The 20382-nt window shown below is 45.5% G+C and overlaps 2 protein-coding genes across 10 annotated transcripts in view; one reads left to right on the forward strand and one right to left on the reverse strand.

The window, feature by feature from the left end:
• LOC109877586 (trinucleotide repeat-containing gene 6C protein) overlaps window positions 1-6278 on the forward strand; it is a 28408-nt gene extending 22130 nt beyond the window's left edge. For 5 of the 8 annotated variants that reach the window (XM_031818122.1, XM_031818120.1, XM_031818117.1 and 2 more), the window contains 2 exons: window positions 3727-3940; window positions 4225-6278. In XM_031818122.1, the coding sequence (XP_031673982.1) occupies window positions 3727-3940; window positions 4225-4600 (590 nt within the window). In that variant the 3' untranslated portion in view covers window positions 4601-6278. The remainder of the gene's footprint in view (window positions 1-3726; window positions 3941-4224) is intronic. The other 3 variants (XM_031818118.1, XM_031818124.1, XM_031818123.1) reach the window with 1 other exon arrangement.
• Window positions 6279-12132: 5854 nt separating this feature from the next.
• LOC116365523 (uncharacterized) lies at window positions 12133-19562 on the reverse strand. Of its 2 annotated transcripts, none has more exons than XM_031818116.1 (4): window positions 19342-19562; window positions 18735-19097; window positions 17932-17981; window positions 12133-17718 (listed from the first exon to the last, which is right to left on the reverse strand). In XM_031818116.1, the coding sequence occupies exons 1-4, from the start codon at window positions 19397-19399 to the stop codon at window positions 17506-17508; spliced, it is 684 nt and encodes a 227-aa protein (XP_031673976.1). In that variant the 5' UTR covers window positions 19400-19562; the 3' UTR covers window positions 12133-17505. The 2 variants fall into 2 exon arrangements, with proteins under 2 accessions (XP_031673976.1, XP_031673975.1); XM_031818115.1 differs by having other exon boundaries at window positions 17932-18035; window positions 19342-19560.
• Between the last annotated feature and the right edge of the window lie 820 nt (window positions 19563-20382).

Consider the following 20382-nt stretch of genomic DNA (forward strand, 5'->3'; position numbering starts at 1 on the left):
GCCAGGTTCTAGAGGTGTTGTGATACAGACTAAAGGACAGGTTCTAGAGGTGATACAGACTAAAGACCAGGTTCTAGAGGTGATACAGACTAAAGGCCAGGTTCTAGAGGTGTTGTGATACAGACTAAAGGCCAGGTTCTAGAGGTGTTGTGATACAGACTAAAGGCCAGGTTCTAGAGGTGTTGTGATACAGACTAAAGGACAGGTTCTAGAGGTGTTGATACAGACTAAAGGCCAGGTTCTAGAGGCGATACAGACTAAAGGCCAGGTTCTAGAGGTGTTGTGATACAGACTAAAGGCCAGGTTCTAGAGGTGATACAGACTAAAGACCAGGTTCTAGAGGTGTTGTGATACAGACTAAAGGACAGGTTCTAGAGGTGTTGATACAGACTAAAGGCCAGGTTCTAGAGGCGATACAGACTAAAGGCCAGGTTCTAGAGGTGTTGTGATACAGACTAAAGGACAGGTTCTAGAGGTGTTGTGATACAGACTAAAGGACAGGTTCTAGAGGTGATACAGACTAAAGGACAGGTTCTAGAGGCGATACAGACAAAAGGCCAGGTTCTAGAGGTGATACAGACTAAAGGCCAGGTTCTAGAGGTGTTGTGATACAGACTAAAGGCCAGGTTCTAGAGATGTTGTGATACAGACTGAAGGTCAGGTTCTAGAGGTGTTGTGATACAGACTAAAGGCCGGGTTCTAGAGGTGATACAGACTAAAGGCCAGGTTCTAGAGGTGTTGTGATACAGACTAAAGGTCAGGTTCTAGAGGTGTTGTGATACAGACTAAAGGACAGGTTCTAGAGGTGATACAGACTAAAGGCCAGGTTCTAGAGGTGTTGTGATACAGACGTAAGGCCAGGTTCTAGAGGTGTTGTGATACAGACTAAAGGACAGGTTTTCGAGGTGTTGATACAGACTAAAGGCCAGGTTCTAGAGGCGATACAGACTAAAGGCCAGGTTCTAGAGGTGTTGTGATACAGACTAAAGGCCAGGTTCTAGAGGTGATACAGACTAAAGGCCAGGTTCTAGAGGCGATACAGACAAAAGGCCAGGTTCTAGAGGCGATACAGACTGAAGGCCAGGTTCTAGAGGTGTTGTGATACAGACTAAAGGCCAGGTTCTAGAGGTGTTGTGATACAGACTGAAGGTCAGGTTCTAGAGGTGTTGTGATACAGACTAAAGGCCGGGTTCTAGAGGTGTTGTGATACAGACTAAAGGCCAGGTTCTAGAGGTGTTGTGATATAGACTAAAGGCCGGGTTCTAGAGGTGTAGTGATACAGACTAAAGGTCAGGTTCTAGAGGTGTTGTGATACAGACTAAAGGCCAGGTTCTAGAGGTGTTGTGATACAGACTAAAGGACAGGTTCTAGAGGTGATACAGACTAAAGACCAGGTTCTAGAGGTGATACAGACTAAAGGCCAGGTTCTAGAGGTGTTGTGATACAGACTAAAGGCCAGGTTCTAGAGGTGTTGTGATACAGACTAAAGGACAGGTTCTAGAGGTGTTGATACAGACTAAAGGCCAGGTTCTAGAGGCGATACAGACTAAAGGCCAGGTTCTAGAGGTGTTGTGATACAGACTAAAGGCCAGGTTCTAGAGGTGTTGTGATACAGATTAAAGGCCAGGTTCTAGAGGTGTTGTGATACAGACTAAAGGACAGGTTCTAGAGGTGATACAGACTAAAGACCAGGTTCTAGAGGTGATACAGACTAAAGGCCAGGTGCTAGAGGTGTTGTGATACAGACTAAAGGCCAGGTTCTAGAGGTGTTGTGATACAGATTAAAGGCCAGGTTCTAGAGGTGTTGTGATACAGACTAAAGGACAGGTTCTAGAGGTGTTGATACAGACTAAAGGCCAGGTTCTAGAGGCGATACAGACTAAAGGCCAGGTTCTAGAGGTGTTGTGATACAGACGTAAGGCCAGGTTCTAGAGGTGTTGTGATACAGACTAAAGGCCAGGTTCTAGAGGTGTTGTGATACAGACTAAAGGACAGGTTCTAGAGGTGTTGATACAGACTAAAGGCCAGGTTCTAGAGGCGATACAGACTAAAGGCCAGGTTCTAGAGGTGTTGTGATACAGACTAAAGGCCAGGTTCTAGAGGTGTTGTGATACAGACTAAAGGCCAGGTTCTAGAGGTGTTGTGATACAGATTAAAGGCCAGGTTCTAGAGGTGTTGTGATACAGACTAAAGGCCAGGTTCTAGAGGTGATACAGACTAAAGACCAGGTTCTAGAGGTGTTGTGATACAGATTAAAGGCCAGGTTCTAGAGGTGTTGTGATACAGACTAAAGGACAGGTTCTAGAGGTGTTGATACAGACTAAAGGCCAGGTTCTAGAGGCGATACAGACTAAAGGCCAGGTTCTAGAGGTGTTGTGGTACAGACTAAAGGACAGGTTCTAGAGGTGATACAGACTAAAGGACAGGTTCTAGAGGCGATACAGACTAAAGGCCAGGTTCTAGAGGTGTTGTGATACAGACTAAAGGCCAGGTTCTAGAGGTGTTGTGATACAGACTAAAGGCCGGGTTCTAGAGGTGATACAGACTAAAGGCCAGGTTCTAGAGGTGTTGTGATACAGACTAAAGGTCAGGTTCTAGAGGTGTTGTGATACAGACTAAAGGCCAGGTTCTAGAGGCGATACAGACTAAAGGCCAGGTTCTAGAGGTGTTGTGATACAGACGTAAGGCCAGGTTCTAGAGGTGATACAGACTAAAGGCCAGGTTCTAGAGGTGTTGTGATACAGACGTAAGGCCAGGTTCTAGAGGTGCTGTGATACAGACTAAAGGCCAGGTTCTAGAGGTGTTGTGATACAGACTAAAGGCCAGGTTCTAGAGGTGTTGTGATACAGACTAAAGGACAGGTTCTAGAGGTGATACAGACTAAAGGCCAGGTTCTAGAGGCGATACAGACAAAAGGCCAGGTTCTAGAGGCGATACAGACTGAAGGCCAGGTTCTAGAGGTGTTGTGATACAGACTAAAGGCCAGGTTCTAGAGGTGTTGTGATACAGACTAAAGGCCAGGTTCTAGAGGTGTTGTGATACAGAATGAAGGTCAGGTTCTAGAGGTGTTGTGATACAGACTAAAGGCCGGGTTCTAGAGGTGTTGTGATACAGACTTAAGGACAGGTTATAGAGGTGTTGTGATACAGACTTAAGGACAGGTTATAGAGGTGTTGTGATACAGACTTAAGGACAGGTTATAGAGGTGTTGTGATACAGACTAAAGGCCAGGTTCTAGAGGTGTTGTGATACAGACTAAAGGCCAGGTTCTAGAGGTGTTGTGATACAGACTAAAGGTCAGGTTCTAGATGTGTTGTGATACAGACTAAAGGCCAGGTTCTAGAGGTGTTGTGATACAGACTAAAGGTCAGGTTCTAGATGTGTATGTTGTAGCCTTGCAGGCAGAGACTTGGTGCCCTTTTGGTACAGCCAAGGCGGTCTAGACAACGCCCCGAGAATGCCTTGTTGTGGTTGAAGGCACCTCTCTTGATCAACTGACACTGTGGTTTACCTAAACTACAGAGCTTACTGCTTAGAATCCACCACCCATCTTACTGACTTTCCTAGCTCCTTGGAGAATCCATTTGACATTGTGACGACATGGTGTTAGATGTAATGCAATTCTGCATTTTAGGTTTATTTAGCTTTCCTCCCTCTATTCTCCTCTCCTTCTCCTCCCTCTCTATCCCCCTCTTCTCTCCTTCTCCTCCCCCTCTATCCTTCTAGCAGCTACCACATGGAGTACAGACAGCTCCAACAGGACCAGTAGCTGGTTGGTCCTGAGGAACCTCACTCCCCAGATAGACGGCTCCACCCTGCGGACGCTATGCATGCAGCACGGCCCCCTCATCACATTCCACCTCAACCTGACCCAGGGCAACGCATTGGTGCGCTACAGCTCCAAGGAGGAGGCCGCCAAGGCCCAGAAGTCCCTGCACATGTACGGAGATGTTGTTGGCAGTTTTCCTGCCCCTCTCACTGCTCGAAGGCAGAAACACTTAAGTCATGTCAATTGTCAGGTGTGAAAGGACTTAGAACTGGGAGAACTTGGAAAGCTTAGAATTTGGAAAAATGTGAACTTAGAGAGATCTTTTAGTGGGTGCCCAGCCTGCTTCCACAAAGGGTAGAAACAGTATCTATAGCATCACACGTGGTGTATGAGAATGGCCACTTCAACGAGGCTAACCAAATAACACCTCTCTGTTTGTCTCTCTTCCTGTCCAGGTGCGTTCTGGGTAACACCACCATCCTGGCAGAGTTTGCTGGGGAGGAAGAGGTCCAGCGCTTCTTTGCACAGGGCCAGCAGCTAGCCTCAACCACCAGCTGGCAGGCTGACCCAGGTGTCAATCAGACGCGGATGGGTGGTTCCGGGCCCAGATCCTCGCACCCCATTGGCCACCCCCACTGGAACTCTGGCGGTAGCGGTGGCGGCATGGGAGGAGGTGGAGCCAAGACGGCCGGAGATCTGCTCTGGGGGGGCGTGCCCCAGTACTCCAGCCTATGGGGACCGCCCAGCGGAGAGGAGGGGCGGGTCATGGGGAGTCCTACTCCTATCAACACGCTGCTGCCTGGGGACCTGCTGAGCGGGGAGTCCATGTAGGACCACGTCACAGAGCTCCATGCTAGAAAAAGGAGGAATGGAATAATACACAGGAATACTACACAGTACTACATATATACATGTATACAAACAGAAGAGCAAAAACCAAGCAAATCAATGTGGTGATAATCAGTGTGGGTGGGATGATCGAGGGACAGATTTGAGGAGGACGAGGTGACTCTTCTGTGTCCACGCTGCTCACCCTCTTCCAATTTTTCTGTTTGTTTAAAAAAAAAAAAACATTTCATTTTAGATTTGTTTGGCGAGAGGCTCTGGTTACAGTGTTTTAAGTTTGGACTTTCGGAAAAGCACGAGTATGCCTTTGACTCAACCAACAAAGGAAGAGAAACATTTGAACTTTACTCTGAGAACTATTTGTCATGTGAAACGTGTGTTTTAGACTAACTGCTTCAAACAACGAGCTGCCATCTTCAAAACTCCCATAGTCCCTTGCTGCCTGGCAGCAGTCAATCCACACCTCAGAGAAACCATAGATACACGTCATTCCCAAAGCCCATCCCCTTCCTGTCGGGAAGGTTCCAGAACTTTCTACCAGTCCGGAATTTCTCTTGTTTGTTTTTTTCTCAGCACTAATTACTAGCCTTAACCTCCCCCCTGGCCTCGTTCCCCTCTTTTATTCACTGATTCTCACTCACTCTGTACTTACTGAAGAAAACGTACTGAGAATTGCACACTCATTTCTGAGCCAGCGAAAACCGAGGGGAGAGGATGTGCTTGTAAGAGACTGAGGCCACAGCAGCTCTCAACTGGAATCGTCGGCGGTCACAAGCACATTATTCAGTCCCCACCACTCTTAAAGGGATTGATGATGCAAACGCAAAAGATCTTCGCCTTGTTCATTTTAAAGCCATTTTTGTCATGGAGGAGTTTTGTTTCCCCAAACCATTCGCAAAATAAGCGAAGAGAAATATGACTCCAGTGTGTGAATATTTCCGGGGGCGTGTGTTTACATGTGTGTATGACCGTCTTGTTGAAGTCTAGTAACCACTGCTCTATGGAACTGTAACAAAACACTTGTTTTGAAATGCACCTCAACTCGTTTAAGGACGAACTTGTGGTCTGGTTCCTCCCCTTTCTGTGACTGTGGAAGACCTCAGTCGTTACCGTGGTCCACTAATCTCTCCTTTACACCAACACACCATTTCAAGTGACGTGCAATATAAGCCACAGACTACTCTCTACTACCGTCCACACCAAGTACTCAAAGGGTTTCTCTCACAAACCTCTTTCAAGAGCAGAGACAGAATCAGCAAGGACTCTCTATATCCATGTCCCCTGGGTGTGTGAGCTGGCTGGACCTACTTATCCGTGAAACACAAGGATATACAACAAGCACTTGTTATTCAGTCTTGGACTGGGTCTTTCTAATCCAGCCTCACAGTGACGGACTAGAGGGGCACAGGGGTAAGGAAGGGGGTGTATGGGGCATTATACCAAAACGAGACTTGTTCCTTATCTACCCACAAGACGAAACCATGCATTTCTTTCTTTCCATTGTTGTATTTGGTACAAAAAAGTATGGAACAAATATATAACTGCTTTATAAAAAGAGGTGGTTTATCATAGCACTTAGCAAAGAGCGTCAAGCTCCTTCACTTCAATGCCAACGAATCAGAAGAGGAGAAGCGTGTGACACTGAAAAACTCTAGGAAAAAAACAACAAAAAACAAGCAATCTACTACAACGTGGCTTCTGTGTAACTCTTTATGAACTGTAACAGATGTGAAACTATTTTCAGTTTTCATATTGTTTTGTTATTTTCGACCTTCCCTTTCTCGCTGTCTGTGTGTGGTACCAGGAACCTTTCTGAAATGGTAGCACAATGAAGGGATGAAAGGAAAGAATGAAAGACTTTGGGCACTATCGGGTGTGAGACCCCGAAGCACTCGCCTGTTTTCCCTTTCACTCTATCAAAGTAAATATCACTGTTACATGACTGCAAATCTTTAGCCTTGTTGTCTGGAGACGCAACTAGATGCTGCGGCAATGTTCTGGAGATGGATTCTGCAGGGGGATCGCCATTTTCTCTCTGTCTCTCAACCTTTTTCACAAGCCCTGCCAACCTGTATGATCGTGTGGCCATTGAGTGCCTGCCTGCTGCGGAGGGGGTGGACTTCATAGAAGCTCCACACCAGGCCTCTGCAGCAGCTCTCACCCCACCTTCCCCTCTCCATCCCTGGGGAGCCTCACAGACTGGTTCCCCCAGGGACCTCCCGGGCCTCTGGTGCCCAAGAGCAGCTGTCAGAACTGTCCGATTCGTATTAACTACTACTACTGCGCCAGCTTCTGTTGTTCATCACCTCCAATCTATCCCTCTCTCTATCCCGCTCTCTGTTGTTCATCACCTCCACTCTATCCCGCTCTCTATCCCGCTCTCTTCTGTTGTTCATCACCTCCACTCTATCCCGCTCTCTCCCTCTCTCTTCTGTTGTTCATCACCTCCACTCTATCCCTCTCTCTATCCCTCTCTCTTCTGTTGTTCATCACCTCCACTCTATCCCGCTCTCTATCCCTCTCTTCTGTTGTTCATCACCTCCACTCTATCCCTCTCTCTATCCCTCTCTTCTGTTGTTCATCACCTCCATTCTATCCCGCTCTCTCCCTCTCTCTTCTGTTGTTCATCACCTCCACTCTATCCCTCTCTCTATCCCTCTCTCTTCTGTTGTTCATCACCTCCACTCTATCCCTCTCTCTATTGTTCATCACCTCCACTCTATCCCTCTCTCTATCCCTCTCTCTTCTGTTGTTCATCACCTCCACTCTATCCCTCTCTCTATTGTTCATCACCTCCACTCTATCCCTCTCTCTATTGTTCATCACCTCCACTCTATCCCTCTCTCTATCCCGCTCTCTATTGTTCATCACCTCCACTCTATCCCTCTCTCTCTCCCTCTCTCTTCTGTTGTTCATCACCTCCATTCTATCCCGCTCTCTCCCTCTCTCTTCTGTTGTTCATCACCTCCACTCTATCCCTCTCTCTTCTGTTGTTCATCACCTCCACTCTATCCCTCTCTCTATTGTTCATCACCTCCACTCTATCCCTCTCTCTATTGTTCATCACCTCCACTCTATCCCGCTCTCTGTTGTTCATCACCTCAACTCTATCCCGCTCTCTGTTGTTCATCACCTCCACTCTATCCCGCCCTCTATCCCCCTCTCTTCTGTTGTTCATCACCTCCACTCTATCCCTCTCTCTGTTGTTCATCACCTCCACTCTATCCCTCTCTCTGTTGTTCATCACCTCCACTCTATCCCTCTGTTGTTCATCACCTCCACTCTATCCCTCTCTCTGTTGTTCATCACCTCCACTCTATCCCTCTCTCTGTTGTTCATCACCTCCACTCTATCCCTCTCTCTGTTGTTCATCACCTCCACTCTATCCCTCTGTTGTTCATCACCTCCACTCTATCCCTCTGTTTTTCATCAGCTCCACTCTATCCCTCTCTCTGTTGTTCATCACCTCCACTCTATCCCTCTCTCTGTTGTTCATCATCTCCACTCTATCCCTCTCTCTGTTGTTCATCACCTCCACTCTATCCCTCTGTTGTTCATCAACTCCACTCTATCCCTCTCTCTGTTGTTCATCACCTCCACTCTATCCCTCTCTCTGTTGTTCATCACCTCCACTCTATCTCTCTCTCTGTTGTTCATCACCTCCACTCTATCCCTCTCTCTGTTGTTCATCACCTCCACTCTATCCCTCTCTCTGTTGTTCATCACCTCCACTCTATCCCTCTCTCTGTTGTTCATCACCTCCACTCTATCCCTCTGTTGTTCATCAACTCCACTCTATCCCTCTCTCTGTTGTTCATCATCTCCACTCTATCCCTCTCTCTGTTGTTCATCACCTCCACTCTATCCCTCTCTCTGTTGTTCATCACCTCCACTCTATCCCTCTCTCTGTTGTTCATCACCTCCACTCTATCCCTCTCTCTATTGTTCATCACCTCCACTCTATCCCGCTCTCTGTTGTTCATCACCTCAACTCTATCCCGCTCTCTGTTGTTCATCACCTCCACTCTATCCCGCCCTCTATCCCCCTCTCTTCTGTTGTTCATCACCTCCACTCTATCCCTCTCTCTGTTGTTCATCACCTCCACTCTATCCCTCTCTCTGTTGTTCATCACCTCCACTCTATCCCTCTGTTGTTCATCACCTCCACTCTATCCCTCTCTCTGTTGTTCATCACCTCCACTCTATCCCTCTCTCTGTTGTTCATCACCTCCACTCTATCCCTCTCTCTGTTGTTCATCACCTCCACTCTATCCCTCTGTTGTTCATCACCTCCACTCTATCCCTCTGTTTTTCATCAGCTCCACTCTATCCCTCTCTCTGTTGTTCATCACCTCCACTCTATCCCTCTCTCTGTTGTTCATCATCTCCACTCTATCCCTCTCTCTGTTGTTCATCACCTCCACTCTATCCCTCTGTTGTTCATCAACTCCACTCTATCCCTCTCTCTGTTGTTCATCACCTCCACTCTATCCCTCTCTCTGTTGTTCATCACCTCCACTCTATCTCTCTCTCTGTTGTTCATCACCTCCACTCTATCCCTCTCTCTGTTGTTCATCACCTCCACTCTATCCCTCTCTCTGTTGTTCATCACCTCCACTCTATCCCTCTCTCTGTTGTTCATCACCTCCACTCTATCCCTCTGTTGTTCATCAACTCCACTCTATCCCTCTCTCTGTTGTTCATCATCTCCACTCTATCCCTCTCTCTGTTGTTCATCACCTCCACTCTATCCCTCTCTCTGTTGTTCATCACCTCCACTCTATCCCTCTCTCTGTTGTTCATCACCTCCACTCTATCCCTCTCTCTGTTGTTCATCACCTCCACTCTGTCCCTCTCTCTGTTGTTCATCACCTCTACTCTGTCCCTCTCTCTCTGTCTCTCATGCAAGGATCACTTTAGCCAGAGATGGAGAGGTTTTTGAATTGTGTTAAGTTTTTTGGTTTAATTGTTTTGGTTTATTATTTTCATATCTGGAAAAATCTCCAGTTGTTGTTTTAGTTTTTGTCAAACTTGCTGTTGTTGTTTGTTTTATGATGATTACAATGATTTTTACGGATGTTTTTTCAACGGCTCCATGCAGTGTTCAGCTGCTCTCCTGTCCCCTGCTCTTACTGCTCGTAAGCAGAAGCTAAAATACTTCTGGTTCGACGCGCACCTCAGCAAACGCAGCCCACCACAGGAATGTTATGGATACGGACACTGCAGATCTCAGTGGGGGTGGTTCATTTGGTGTGGTTGTTGGACAGTCAGTGTTTTGGTTCAGGAGCGGACCTAATGGTTCTAATGTATAGTCAGATCAGGTGTGAGATTGAGGGTATCTATCTACCCGGCCTGTCCTGCTCCCCCTCTCTCTCAGCCTCTGCTGCCCAGCCCACCCTCTCTCTCAGCCTCTGCTGCCCTGCTACCCTTCTCTCTCAGCCTCTGCTGCCCAGCCCACCCTCTCTCTCAGCCTCTGCTGCCCTGCTCCCCCTCTCTCTCAGCCTCTGCTGCCCTGCTCCCCTCTCTCTCAGCCTCTGCTGCCCTGCTCCCCCTCTCTCTCAGCCTCTGCTGCCCTGCTCCCCCTCTCTCTCAGCCTCTGCTGCCCTGCTACCCTTCTCTCTCAGCCTCTGCTGCCCAGCCCACCCTCTCTCTCAGCCTCTGCTGCCCTGCTCCCCCTCTCTCTCAGCCTCTGCTGCCCTGCTCCCCTCTCTCTCAGCCTCTGCTGCCCTGCTCCCCCTCTCTCTCAGCCTCTGCTGCCCTGCTCCCCCTCTCTCTCAGCCTCTGCTGCCCAGCCCACCCTCTCTCTCAGCCTCTGCTGCCCAGCCCACCCTCTCTCTCAGCCTCTGCTGCCCTGCTCCCCCTCTCTCACAGCCTCTGCTGCCCAGCTCCCCCTCTCTCACAGCCTCTGCTGCCCAGCCCACCCTCTCTCTCAGCCTCTGCTGCCCAGCCCACCCTCTCTCTCAGCCTCTGCTGCCCTGCTCCCCCTCTCTCCCAGCCTCTGCTGCCCAGCCCACCCTCTCTCTCAGCCTCTGCTGCCCAGCCCACCCTCTCTCACAGCCTCTGCTGCCCTGCTCCCCCTCTCTCCCAGCCTCTGCTGCCCTGCTCCCCCTCTCTCCCAGCCTCTGCTGCCCAGCCCACCCTCTCTCTCAGCCTCTGCTGCCCTGCTCCCCCTCTCTCACAGCCTCTGCTGCCCAGCCCACCCTCTCTCACAGCCTCTGCTGCCCAGCCCACCCTCTCTCTCAGCCTCTGCTGCCCAGCCCACCCTCTCTCTCAGCCTCTGCTGCCCTGCTCCCCCTCTCTCCCAGCCTCTGCTGCCCAGCCCACCCTCTCTCTCAGCCTCTGCTGCCCAGCCCACCCTCTCTCACAGCCTCTGCTGCCCTGCTCCCCCTCTCTCCCAGCCTCTGCTGCCCAGCCCACCCTCTCTCACAGCCTCTGCTGCCCTGCTCCCCCTCTCTCTCAGCCTCTGCTGTCCAGCCCACCCTCTCTCCCTTCCCATCCCCATGTTGTCCTCTCCACACACACACATCCTCCACTCCAGTCAGGCCTCACTCACACTGGTGCTTTATTTTCCATAGGCTGTCTAGGAGCTTTCTGGCAGAATGAAAAGACAGACTACTAACCACTATCCCTCTCCGTCAACCTGAATACCATATAAACTGACGCAGCACTCGATTTCTATGCAAAGACAGAGGTTCGCGCTCAGAACCATCAACCATCAGTCCACCAACCATCTGCCAATTATCTAACCCTCTCCTTTTCACCCCCCTGGCATTTTTTCATGCCAGCCAGCACTGGGCAGACTCCCAACTACCCTCCCCACTGTCCCATCACTGTGGTGTGTTTGTATTTCAGTCTCACTGATATCCCTCATACATACACGCCTCAGGAGGACCACTGAGTGGACTCTGCTTTCCCCTGTTGGCGCTCTAGCATTGTGTAAAGTACATCTGTAAAGTACAGTTCTTCATTGTGATGATTTCAAGAGCTTTTAGGTAACACTAATAATGACCTGCTGAGTGGTATGAGAAGTATGAGTGGTGGGGATGGGGGTTTCTGGGAGTCCTTCCTCATGTGTCATGTGCCAACTGGACTAAAATATATACTTCAGCCCTGCCATTTACCATTGAGTTGTCTCTGCTGTCAAATGAGCCTTCAATTCCCAAGATTCAGTAGTTTTGAGACTACATTTCCTCCTGAATCCTAGACTTAAAGGCACATGGGTCATGGAGGAATGTGGGGTGGGAGGAGGGGGTAATATTTGGGCCAGGACATATGAGGCAGTCCTTTGTCCCAGCTATCAAAAGAAAACAGGCAGTCTGTGTGTACTGTTGATGGGTCACATTGGGTACACCTTTTATAAAACCAAAAACATGTTCTCTTTTTTTGGGGGGGAGGGGTGACAAAAAGTAGAAGCTAAAGTACAAAAAAAAAAAGTGTTTTAAAAAAAGTCCTACAGTATGTTTTTGCTGTGCACTCCTTGGCTGAGAGGCCTCGTTCTGTCTCTGCAAGCCTTTCCCCCCAACTGTGGCCCTCTGACTGGGGCTTTCTTCTGGAACACTGTGTTGATGCTGTTCGTTTCTGACCTCCAGCCTCGAGTGCACCACCCACAGAACATTGCCCCAGATCTGGATTTTTGGGTTAGGGTCCAGGTGGGGCCCACCGTATCAGCAGGGCCAGGACACACCTCACAGTTTTGTTGTTCGGTACCAAGTCTTAAAAGGGGAAAGGCCCTCTTCCAAGAGTTGTTTTTCGTACTCGTCATTGTCGTGTGACATTAGCAACAATCACTACTTGCCTGTTTCTGAAAAACCTGAATTGTTTTGCTCCACGCTGGGCTCCCGAGGCTACAGACTGGAATAGGGTCACAAAAAAGGGATTGGGGGGGTCAAGTCTCAGAGGCGTCCACGAGCACTGAGAGCCCACCTGTCACTCTACCCACCCCCACCCCACCTTATTGACCCATCAATATACACCATGGATGACTGGTGTAGGAAGTCAAGAGAATCTCCCTTTTTAAATCACTCAAAGGCAACTGGAGTTTAAGCAAAGTATGCTTCTCAATCATGGACCAGAGTAGGTTCTGGGGTAGGGACCCCATTTCAAGAGGAAAACAAGAAAACAAATCTTTGTCAAGGGCCTGGGTTGAATATGCACATGCTAGTTTATATACATGTATACATCCAAGTGTGCATATGTATACAGCTAGGTTTCTCTTTCCACTTTACCCTAAACCCGCTCTCTGCCCCAGGTCCAACCTTACCCCTATGTATTCTCCTTCTCTGTATATTTCCCAGAAGATAAATATAATATTAACATATCAGAGTAATACAAAAATAAAGAATACAAATACTTGAATCAAAAAGAAGCGCCAATATTGTAATGTGAACACTTTGTAATAATTTTGTCTCATTCATACACTTCCTGGATATTTGAGAATATCTGTTCTGAGTGAACTAAATTAGAAAAATGAGGATTGTTAAAAACAAAGATTAGTATAAAAAAAATGCTAAATGACATCTGTTGTATCTGAGTGTTTGCACAAGGTTGCCTGTACTGTATGGTTGATGGGTGGGTGGATGGATGTGTCTGTTTGACAGACTGTGTGTATGAGGTTTCAAACGATGGTGAGCCTGTGATTTACAGTGGGAATTATCTCCGCTTTTTCATTTTATTTCCTTTCGGTATATTAGTTTTGTGTTTTATTTTTGTCTTATCAAAGTGTATTGTGAGGTTTATTGTTATTAGACTCTAGCGTTGCACTGAGTGTCAGCCTCCCCTCAAGCTAATCGAACAATACTGGGGGCAGACGGCGACTTCACGTGTAAATGTTTACTCAAGGACTTAAGAAAATAAGTGTTTTTAATCTGTAATATGTTTATATACCTTGTAGTGGCTTTCATTGTGGAATAATCCAAGAAAAAAGATGGATTATTAAGTATAAGTATTGCACCATTTGTTTCAGATTATAAACGTAAAAAGTATACAAAAGCAACAAAAAAAAACTAATATTGAAAAAAGTTTCAAAAAAAGTCTTTTTGAAGACCTGTGGCCATAGAGTCTGGGTAGAGAGACTTGTAGCTCTCCCTGTCTATTCAGGGACAAACCGAAGGACATCAGAAGGAGGGTTGATTACAAGGCTCACTTCAGAGGTGCCTACCTTTTTGGTTTGTTAGCTTTTGTTCAGTTTCATTTTTGTTAAAATCTCATGCGTTATGTCTGCTTGTTTTCTGCAAGGCCACTGACGGTTTACAACCATTTTGGTTTGTCTGAAGTTCGAGGAAAATGAATTAACTGTATGAAAATGTTGGAAAAACAGAAGAAAAGGACAAATACTTCCATTTTTAAAAAGAATAACAAAAACACTTTACAGAATGAAGATTTTAATATTGTGCTACTTTCAGAACTCTGGGATCCAACAGTGTTGTCATGTTATATTTGACCTTTGACATCTTTGTTCTATGTTGATTTCATGGACTATCTAAAGCCTGTGCATTTTTATTACATTTTTCCTTTGTAAAAAAAACAAACAAAAAAACATAATTGCTCACTATCTTGCACACATAAAGTGGATCTTGTCTCAGGAAGGCCAGGGTTCCAGAGTTCCAACTCCACTCCATTTTAATGTACGAAGAAAAAAAAAAGATTTTAAAAAATGAAGCACTGAAAAACTTATGAATTTCAGAAAGAGAGAAAATATCCTTTGTTTTTAAATCCGTAGCAGTTTACAGTGCCTTCAGAAAGTATTCACACCCCTTGACTTTTACCAAATGTTGTTATTAGCCTGAATTAAAAATGGATTAAATGTAGATTTTTTTGGTCACTGGCCTACACACAATACCCCATAACGTCAAAGTTATCCTTCTACATTTCTAAATTCAATAAGTATTCAACCCCTTTGTTATGGAAAGCCTAAATACATTCAGGAGTAAAAATGTGCTTAAGTCACACAAGTTGCATGGACTCTGTGTGCAGTAATAGTGTTTAACATGACTTTTGAATGACGACCTTTGTACCCCATACATACAATTATCTTTAGTCAGCAGTGAATTTCAAACAGATTCAACCATAAAGACCAGGGAGGTTTTCCAATTCCTTGCAAAGAAGGCCACCTATTGGTAGATGGGTAAAAAAACACAAAAAAACAGGCATAGAATATCCCTTTGAGCATGGTGGTTATTAATTACACTTTGGATGGTTTCTCAATGCACCCAGTCACTACAGAGATACAGGCGTCCTTCCTAACTGCGTTGCCGGAGAGGAAGGAAACTGCTCAGGGATTTCACCATGAGGACAATGGAGACATTAAAACAGTTACAGAGTATAGTGGCTATGACAGGAGAAAACTGAGGATGGATCACTAACATTGAAGTTACTTCACAATACTAACCTCATTGACAGGATGAAAAGAAGGAAGCCTGTATAGAATAAAAATATTCTGAAACATGTATCCTGTTTGCCACAAGGCACTAAAGTAATACTTCAAAAAATGTGGCAAAGCAATAAACTTTTTGTCCTGAATACAAAGTGTTATGTTTGAGAGTACCACCCTCCATATTTTCAAGCAGTGATGGCTGCATCTTGTTATGGGTATGCTTGTAATTGTTAAAATCCTATAGGAAAACCTTGTTCAGTCTGCTTTCCACTAGACTAGACACTGGGAGAGGAATTCACCTTTCAGCAAGACAATAACCTAAAACACGAGGCCAAATCTACGCTGGGGTTGCATACCGTGAATGTTCCAGAGTGGCCAAGTTAGTTTTGACTTAAATCTGCTTGAATGGCAAGACCTAAAAATGGTTGTCTAACATTGATCAACAAACAATTTGACAGCTTGAAGGATTCTAAAAAGAATCATGGACAAATGTTGCACAATCCAGGTGTGGAAAGAGACTTACTCAGACTCAAATGTGATTCTAGCATGTATTGTCTCAGGGGGTTGAATACTTATCTAATCAAGATATATTTGTGTTTTATTTTTCATGAATTTTGCACAAATATTCAATTTTTTCTTACACTTTGAAATGAGAGAATTGTGTTTGTCATTGCCAAAAAAAATCCCACTAAGTAACAACAAAATGTGGAAAAAGTCAAGGGTGTGAATACTTTATGAAGGCACTGTACATATTAACCAAATAATGGGCTTTAAATGAACTTACAAAAAATGGAGTGCTTTATATACATTTTTATTAAAATTACTTTACATTTAAAAACAAAATTATCATTTGATTTTGATTGTTACAAAAAAATGACCGTGAAAGAACATGCAAATTCTGTATGTTTTGAATCTTTATTGTATTTTCTTAGAAGTCCTGTCCTGACTGAATAAGGACCATTGTGCATTACTCTCTTTCCTCTGTCATTCTCTCTTATGTCGGGTATTAAGGAACAGGGAAATGTTTTTAAAACGAGCTGGTTGTAAAGGATCATGATCTATGCACACGTTGGGGGGGGGGGCTTTGATGGGTACAAGGTGCATTTTATGCAGGGGTTTTGGGATCCACTGTTTTTATTTGATTGGGTAGGCCTACCCCCCCACCCTAAGAACCCAACATCTGGCTTCTTTAATTCAGATTGACATCACGCTACATGGCTATGCTGTGTATTCAGATTGACATCGCGCTACATGGCTATACTGTGTATTCAGATTGACATCACGCTACATGGCTATACTGTGTATTCAGATTGACATAACGCTACATGGCTATACTGTGTATTCAGATTGACATCGCGCTACATGGCTATGCTGTGTATTCAGATTGACATCACGCTACATGGCTATGCTGTGTATTCAGATTGACATCGCGCTACATGGCTATGCTGTGTATTCAGATTGACATCACGCTACATGGCTATACTGTGTATTCAGATTGACATCGCGCTACATGGCTATACTGTGTATTCAGATTGACATCGCGCTACATGGCTATGCTGTGTATTCAGATTGACATCACGCTACATGGCTATGCTGTGTATTCAGATTGACATCGCGCTACATGGCTATGCTGTGTATTCAGATTGACATCACGCTACATGGCTATACTGTGTATTCAGATTGACATCGCGCTACATGGCTATACTGTGTATTCAGATTGACATCGCGCTACATGGCTATGCTATGTATTCAGATTGACATCGCGCTACATGGCTATACTGTGTATTCCTAAACCAATGAGCGTCTTACTCTTTAGCACTGTGCCCGTCACCCCATCTGTATGTTCTGTCGTTTCATTCAGTTATTGTGTTTTTGTTGGGATGATGGGTGGGACGGGGATTTGGGGTTAGGGCTGCTTTTTGCCTTTTTTGTCTTTGAAATATTAAGGAAAAATGTCTGTACTGAGATTTAAAGAAGAGTCAGTTGGCTTGTAATGATTTATTTTCTCAATGTATCTCTTTCTCCTCATAGAATGTGATTGTTAAATGACATGCACCGAAAACAATGTTTTCATGAACTATGGAGCTTCTTTCATCTATTAATAAAATTGCAGTTTTTTTCTGGTCTGTTAAAGGGTGTTGTGGTCAGTTCTTGATGTTGGTGTTCGTCAATTAGTTTGCAGATTGGAGTTTTCCCTATTAGATCCTGTTCTGAGGGCATCACCACTAGTACACCTATACAGGCACAGTGACCTATGTACTAGCTCTCAGTCTTTTCCATTCTCATCCTGTAGGTGGGTTTGTTGGGCGACTCCTGTAGAAAAGAGAGGTGAGGTGGGACCAATAGTTTACGATCTTGCACAGACTTGAAAAAGCAATGATGACAGTCAAACTCTTTCCCACCACCTGTCAGAGTGGGTTAGAACATGTATATCTGGAACTCTGGTACTGTTATTTCTGCCATCCACTCCCCCTTTAAAAAACATTATGGGGGCATGACACCACCCTCTGTGGTTCGCTCAGGGCTTCAGAGTGATCTGTCGGGGGCTGGCGTAGTGGTTCTCCTGTGCTTGTCTGGCCTGGGGGTTGCTGTACACAGGGGACTCTGTTTCCTCCAGGTGTGTAGGCACAGGATGGTTATTTTGGGCACTTCCAGCTCCTCGACACCCACTGTTCATTTCCTCATAGATGGGGATGGGGGCTTGTGTTTTATGACGTTTTCTCAGCTTAGCCTGAAATGGATATGAGGCATACTTTTATACTGACAAATTTACTCATGACTTTATACCTGACTAAAATTAGATGTGGAAACAATGTTCATCATGTGTCTGAAAAATAAACTGAAGTAATTCCCGAGAGTAACAGTGAGGACTTCCTTTAAATTTCGACATTAACATACTTGGTTGTGGTATGGTGGTAAGATTCGGGTTGATTAGGCTACTTACACACTCTACTGCACACAGGCAGATGAGGACGAGGAGAAGCAGGCCAGCTGCTGCAGAGATGGTGTAGATCAGTGGGGGGTAGCTGGAGCACTGACACACACTCTCTACACAATCAACACCCACACACTTTTATACAAATACATAGTAAGTGTAAATCCAGGACACTCCAATTAGTATGATATGTTTTGTATAGTATGTATTCATTTGTGGATGTCCATTATCCATTTCGTATGATATGTTACGAATTACAATTTGTTGTGGCTAACGTTAGCTCAGTGGCTAATGTTAGCTAGGCTATGGTTTAGGGGTTAAGGTTAGGGGAAGGGTTAGCTAACATGCTATGTAGTTAAAAAGTTATGGGATTCCAGACTGCATTCACGGTAAACGCTGTATATGTTTGCTCAATCGGAAATTTACCTTTACATTTATATCGCGGAATCTGTAACACTTCAGCTTTACAAATTGAATAAATCCCTAAATCAAGGTCAGAATGCAGAGTAGCTGTAGACAAATCTCCGCCACACCTTAATTCATTGATCTCCACCCAAAAGAATAGCGGGTGAATAGCATTCTATTCTCATGCTTAAATTTAAGGTCAGAATACGTGGAGATAACAGTGTATAAAAAGGGAATTATGTTCCATTCACTTGCATTTAACTCAGGTCGGAATTCCCCCCAATGAGAATGTGGACACATAGGATGAACAGGGCTTAAAGCCGTCACTCTCAGTAACTCTCCAGTACCACGGTTGGTGACCACTGATAGTTCCTTCTCAGTGCTATAGCCAAATCATGATCACGTACCTGTCCCTTCAACAAACAGGAAGTATTCCAGACTGCCGGAGACTGTTCGGTCAGAGGGGTCAGCTGTGTAGACAAACTCACAGATGTACAGGCCTGTGTCTGTGCGCTGTAGATGGGCTATGGTCACGTTGAGCAGGTCAGAGTTCAATCCGCCTGTGACCTTCAGGCGATCTTTGTACAGCCGGTTAACCCTCACCGTCCCGGGACTCCGGTCCTTGGCCATGAACAGCACCTCCCTCTCAGGCCGGACACACCTGTGGGTCAGGTAGAGACTGACAGGGGCTCCACCTGTCTGCTCAGGTGTACAGGAGAGATCCACTGACTGCCCCTCTGAGCCCTTTATGTACAGCACCTCCTGACGGGCTGGAGAGGCGGTTGTGGGTTAGTGAGGGTAATGGGTTAAAACTCATGCAAGTTACTCATAACCTCCATTGTGTATTAATGATAACCTTTTGGTATTTGCAGACGATAAGATTGAATGGATAAATGAACATCAATATGTTTTCTTTTCCAACAAAGCCAAACACAACTTTTATTGTGTTCCTAAAAAACCTAGTTTTAACCTCAGTCCCCGGAGGAAACCCCTCAATGGAAATTCACCACTTACCAGTGCTGATCATCAGTGTGAGAATGAATATCCAAATCAAATACCAGCTGGTCTTCATGGTTTTACTTATGTATTGATCCACATGACCTGCTCTAGCATATCACCCTAATGTTGAATCATGTGAGGAGGACTATTTCCTACAGGCTACTAAACTGTGAAGCTCTGCGGTTATGCATTGTGTACATGTATAGTTCTCCCACCTATGAGCTCAGCACAGGAAGAAGACTTGAAAGCCCCAACTGTCAACAATCTAGATGAATACATTTGAGAGGAAACAGGACCATATTTGTTGAATGGCTGTGAGCATATGCAGGAAACTGAACACTGCTTTTGCTCAAACTCACTTCTGAAAGTGCAGTGTGGTATAACTTTTATGTGCAAATTGAATTCCAGCCTAAATATTGATATTTGGGTAACACTATACATGGAGGTATACATAGCACCTTATGAAACCAGTCATAACACCTCTATGACAGTTGCAATATCATGCATAACAACCTTTATAACACATGTATTCAACATCATTTATAAGGAGTTTTCAAAATGAATGAAACTCCCTTTAACTAAAAGTGTATTAATCCGTTGCGAAATTGAAATGTGTATCTGTACTGTCACAGTACCAAAACTCCTTACACACTATTCAGGCAACAGGCTGGGAGCACAGAGCCACAATGGCAGTAAGAGATGTCAGCAGCCACGGGTTTAGTATATTTCAAATACAAGACATAGCTGTGCTTGATTGAGCTTGCCTGGGGCGCTCTAGTCTTGTTTATATTGTGGGAGGCAACCTGTCTGCCTAGGGAGACGAGGCAAGCTCCATTGACTAATCAATGGAATAGTTGCAAAAGTGCAGACCCCATATGCCCAAGATTTGAAATACTATCTGAACCCAGGTCTGGATGGCACCTGAGTAATTGTTTACCATTGTAATGTGTTAGTAAGCCATCTATAGCTGCGACCTGAAGACGAGCTCCACAAACGAATGCCTATCTCAGCAGGCTAACACAATGTTGTGGTGTGCAGGAGACCTGGGCTTCAACC

Source organism: Oncorhynchus kisutch, unplaced genomic scaffold (assembly GCF_002021735.2).
Source record: "Oncorhynchus kisutch isolate 150728-3 unplaced genomic scaffold, Okis_V2 scaffold1262, whole genome shotgun sequence".
Taxonomy (NCBI): Eukaryota; Metazoa; Chordata; class Actinopteri; order Salmoniformes; family Salmonidae; genus Oncorhynchus; species Oncorhynchus kisutch.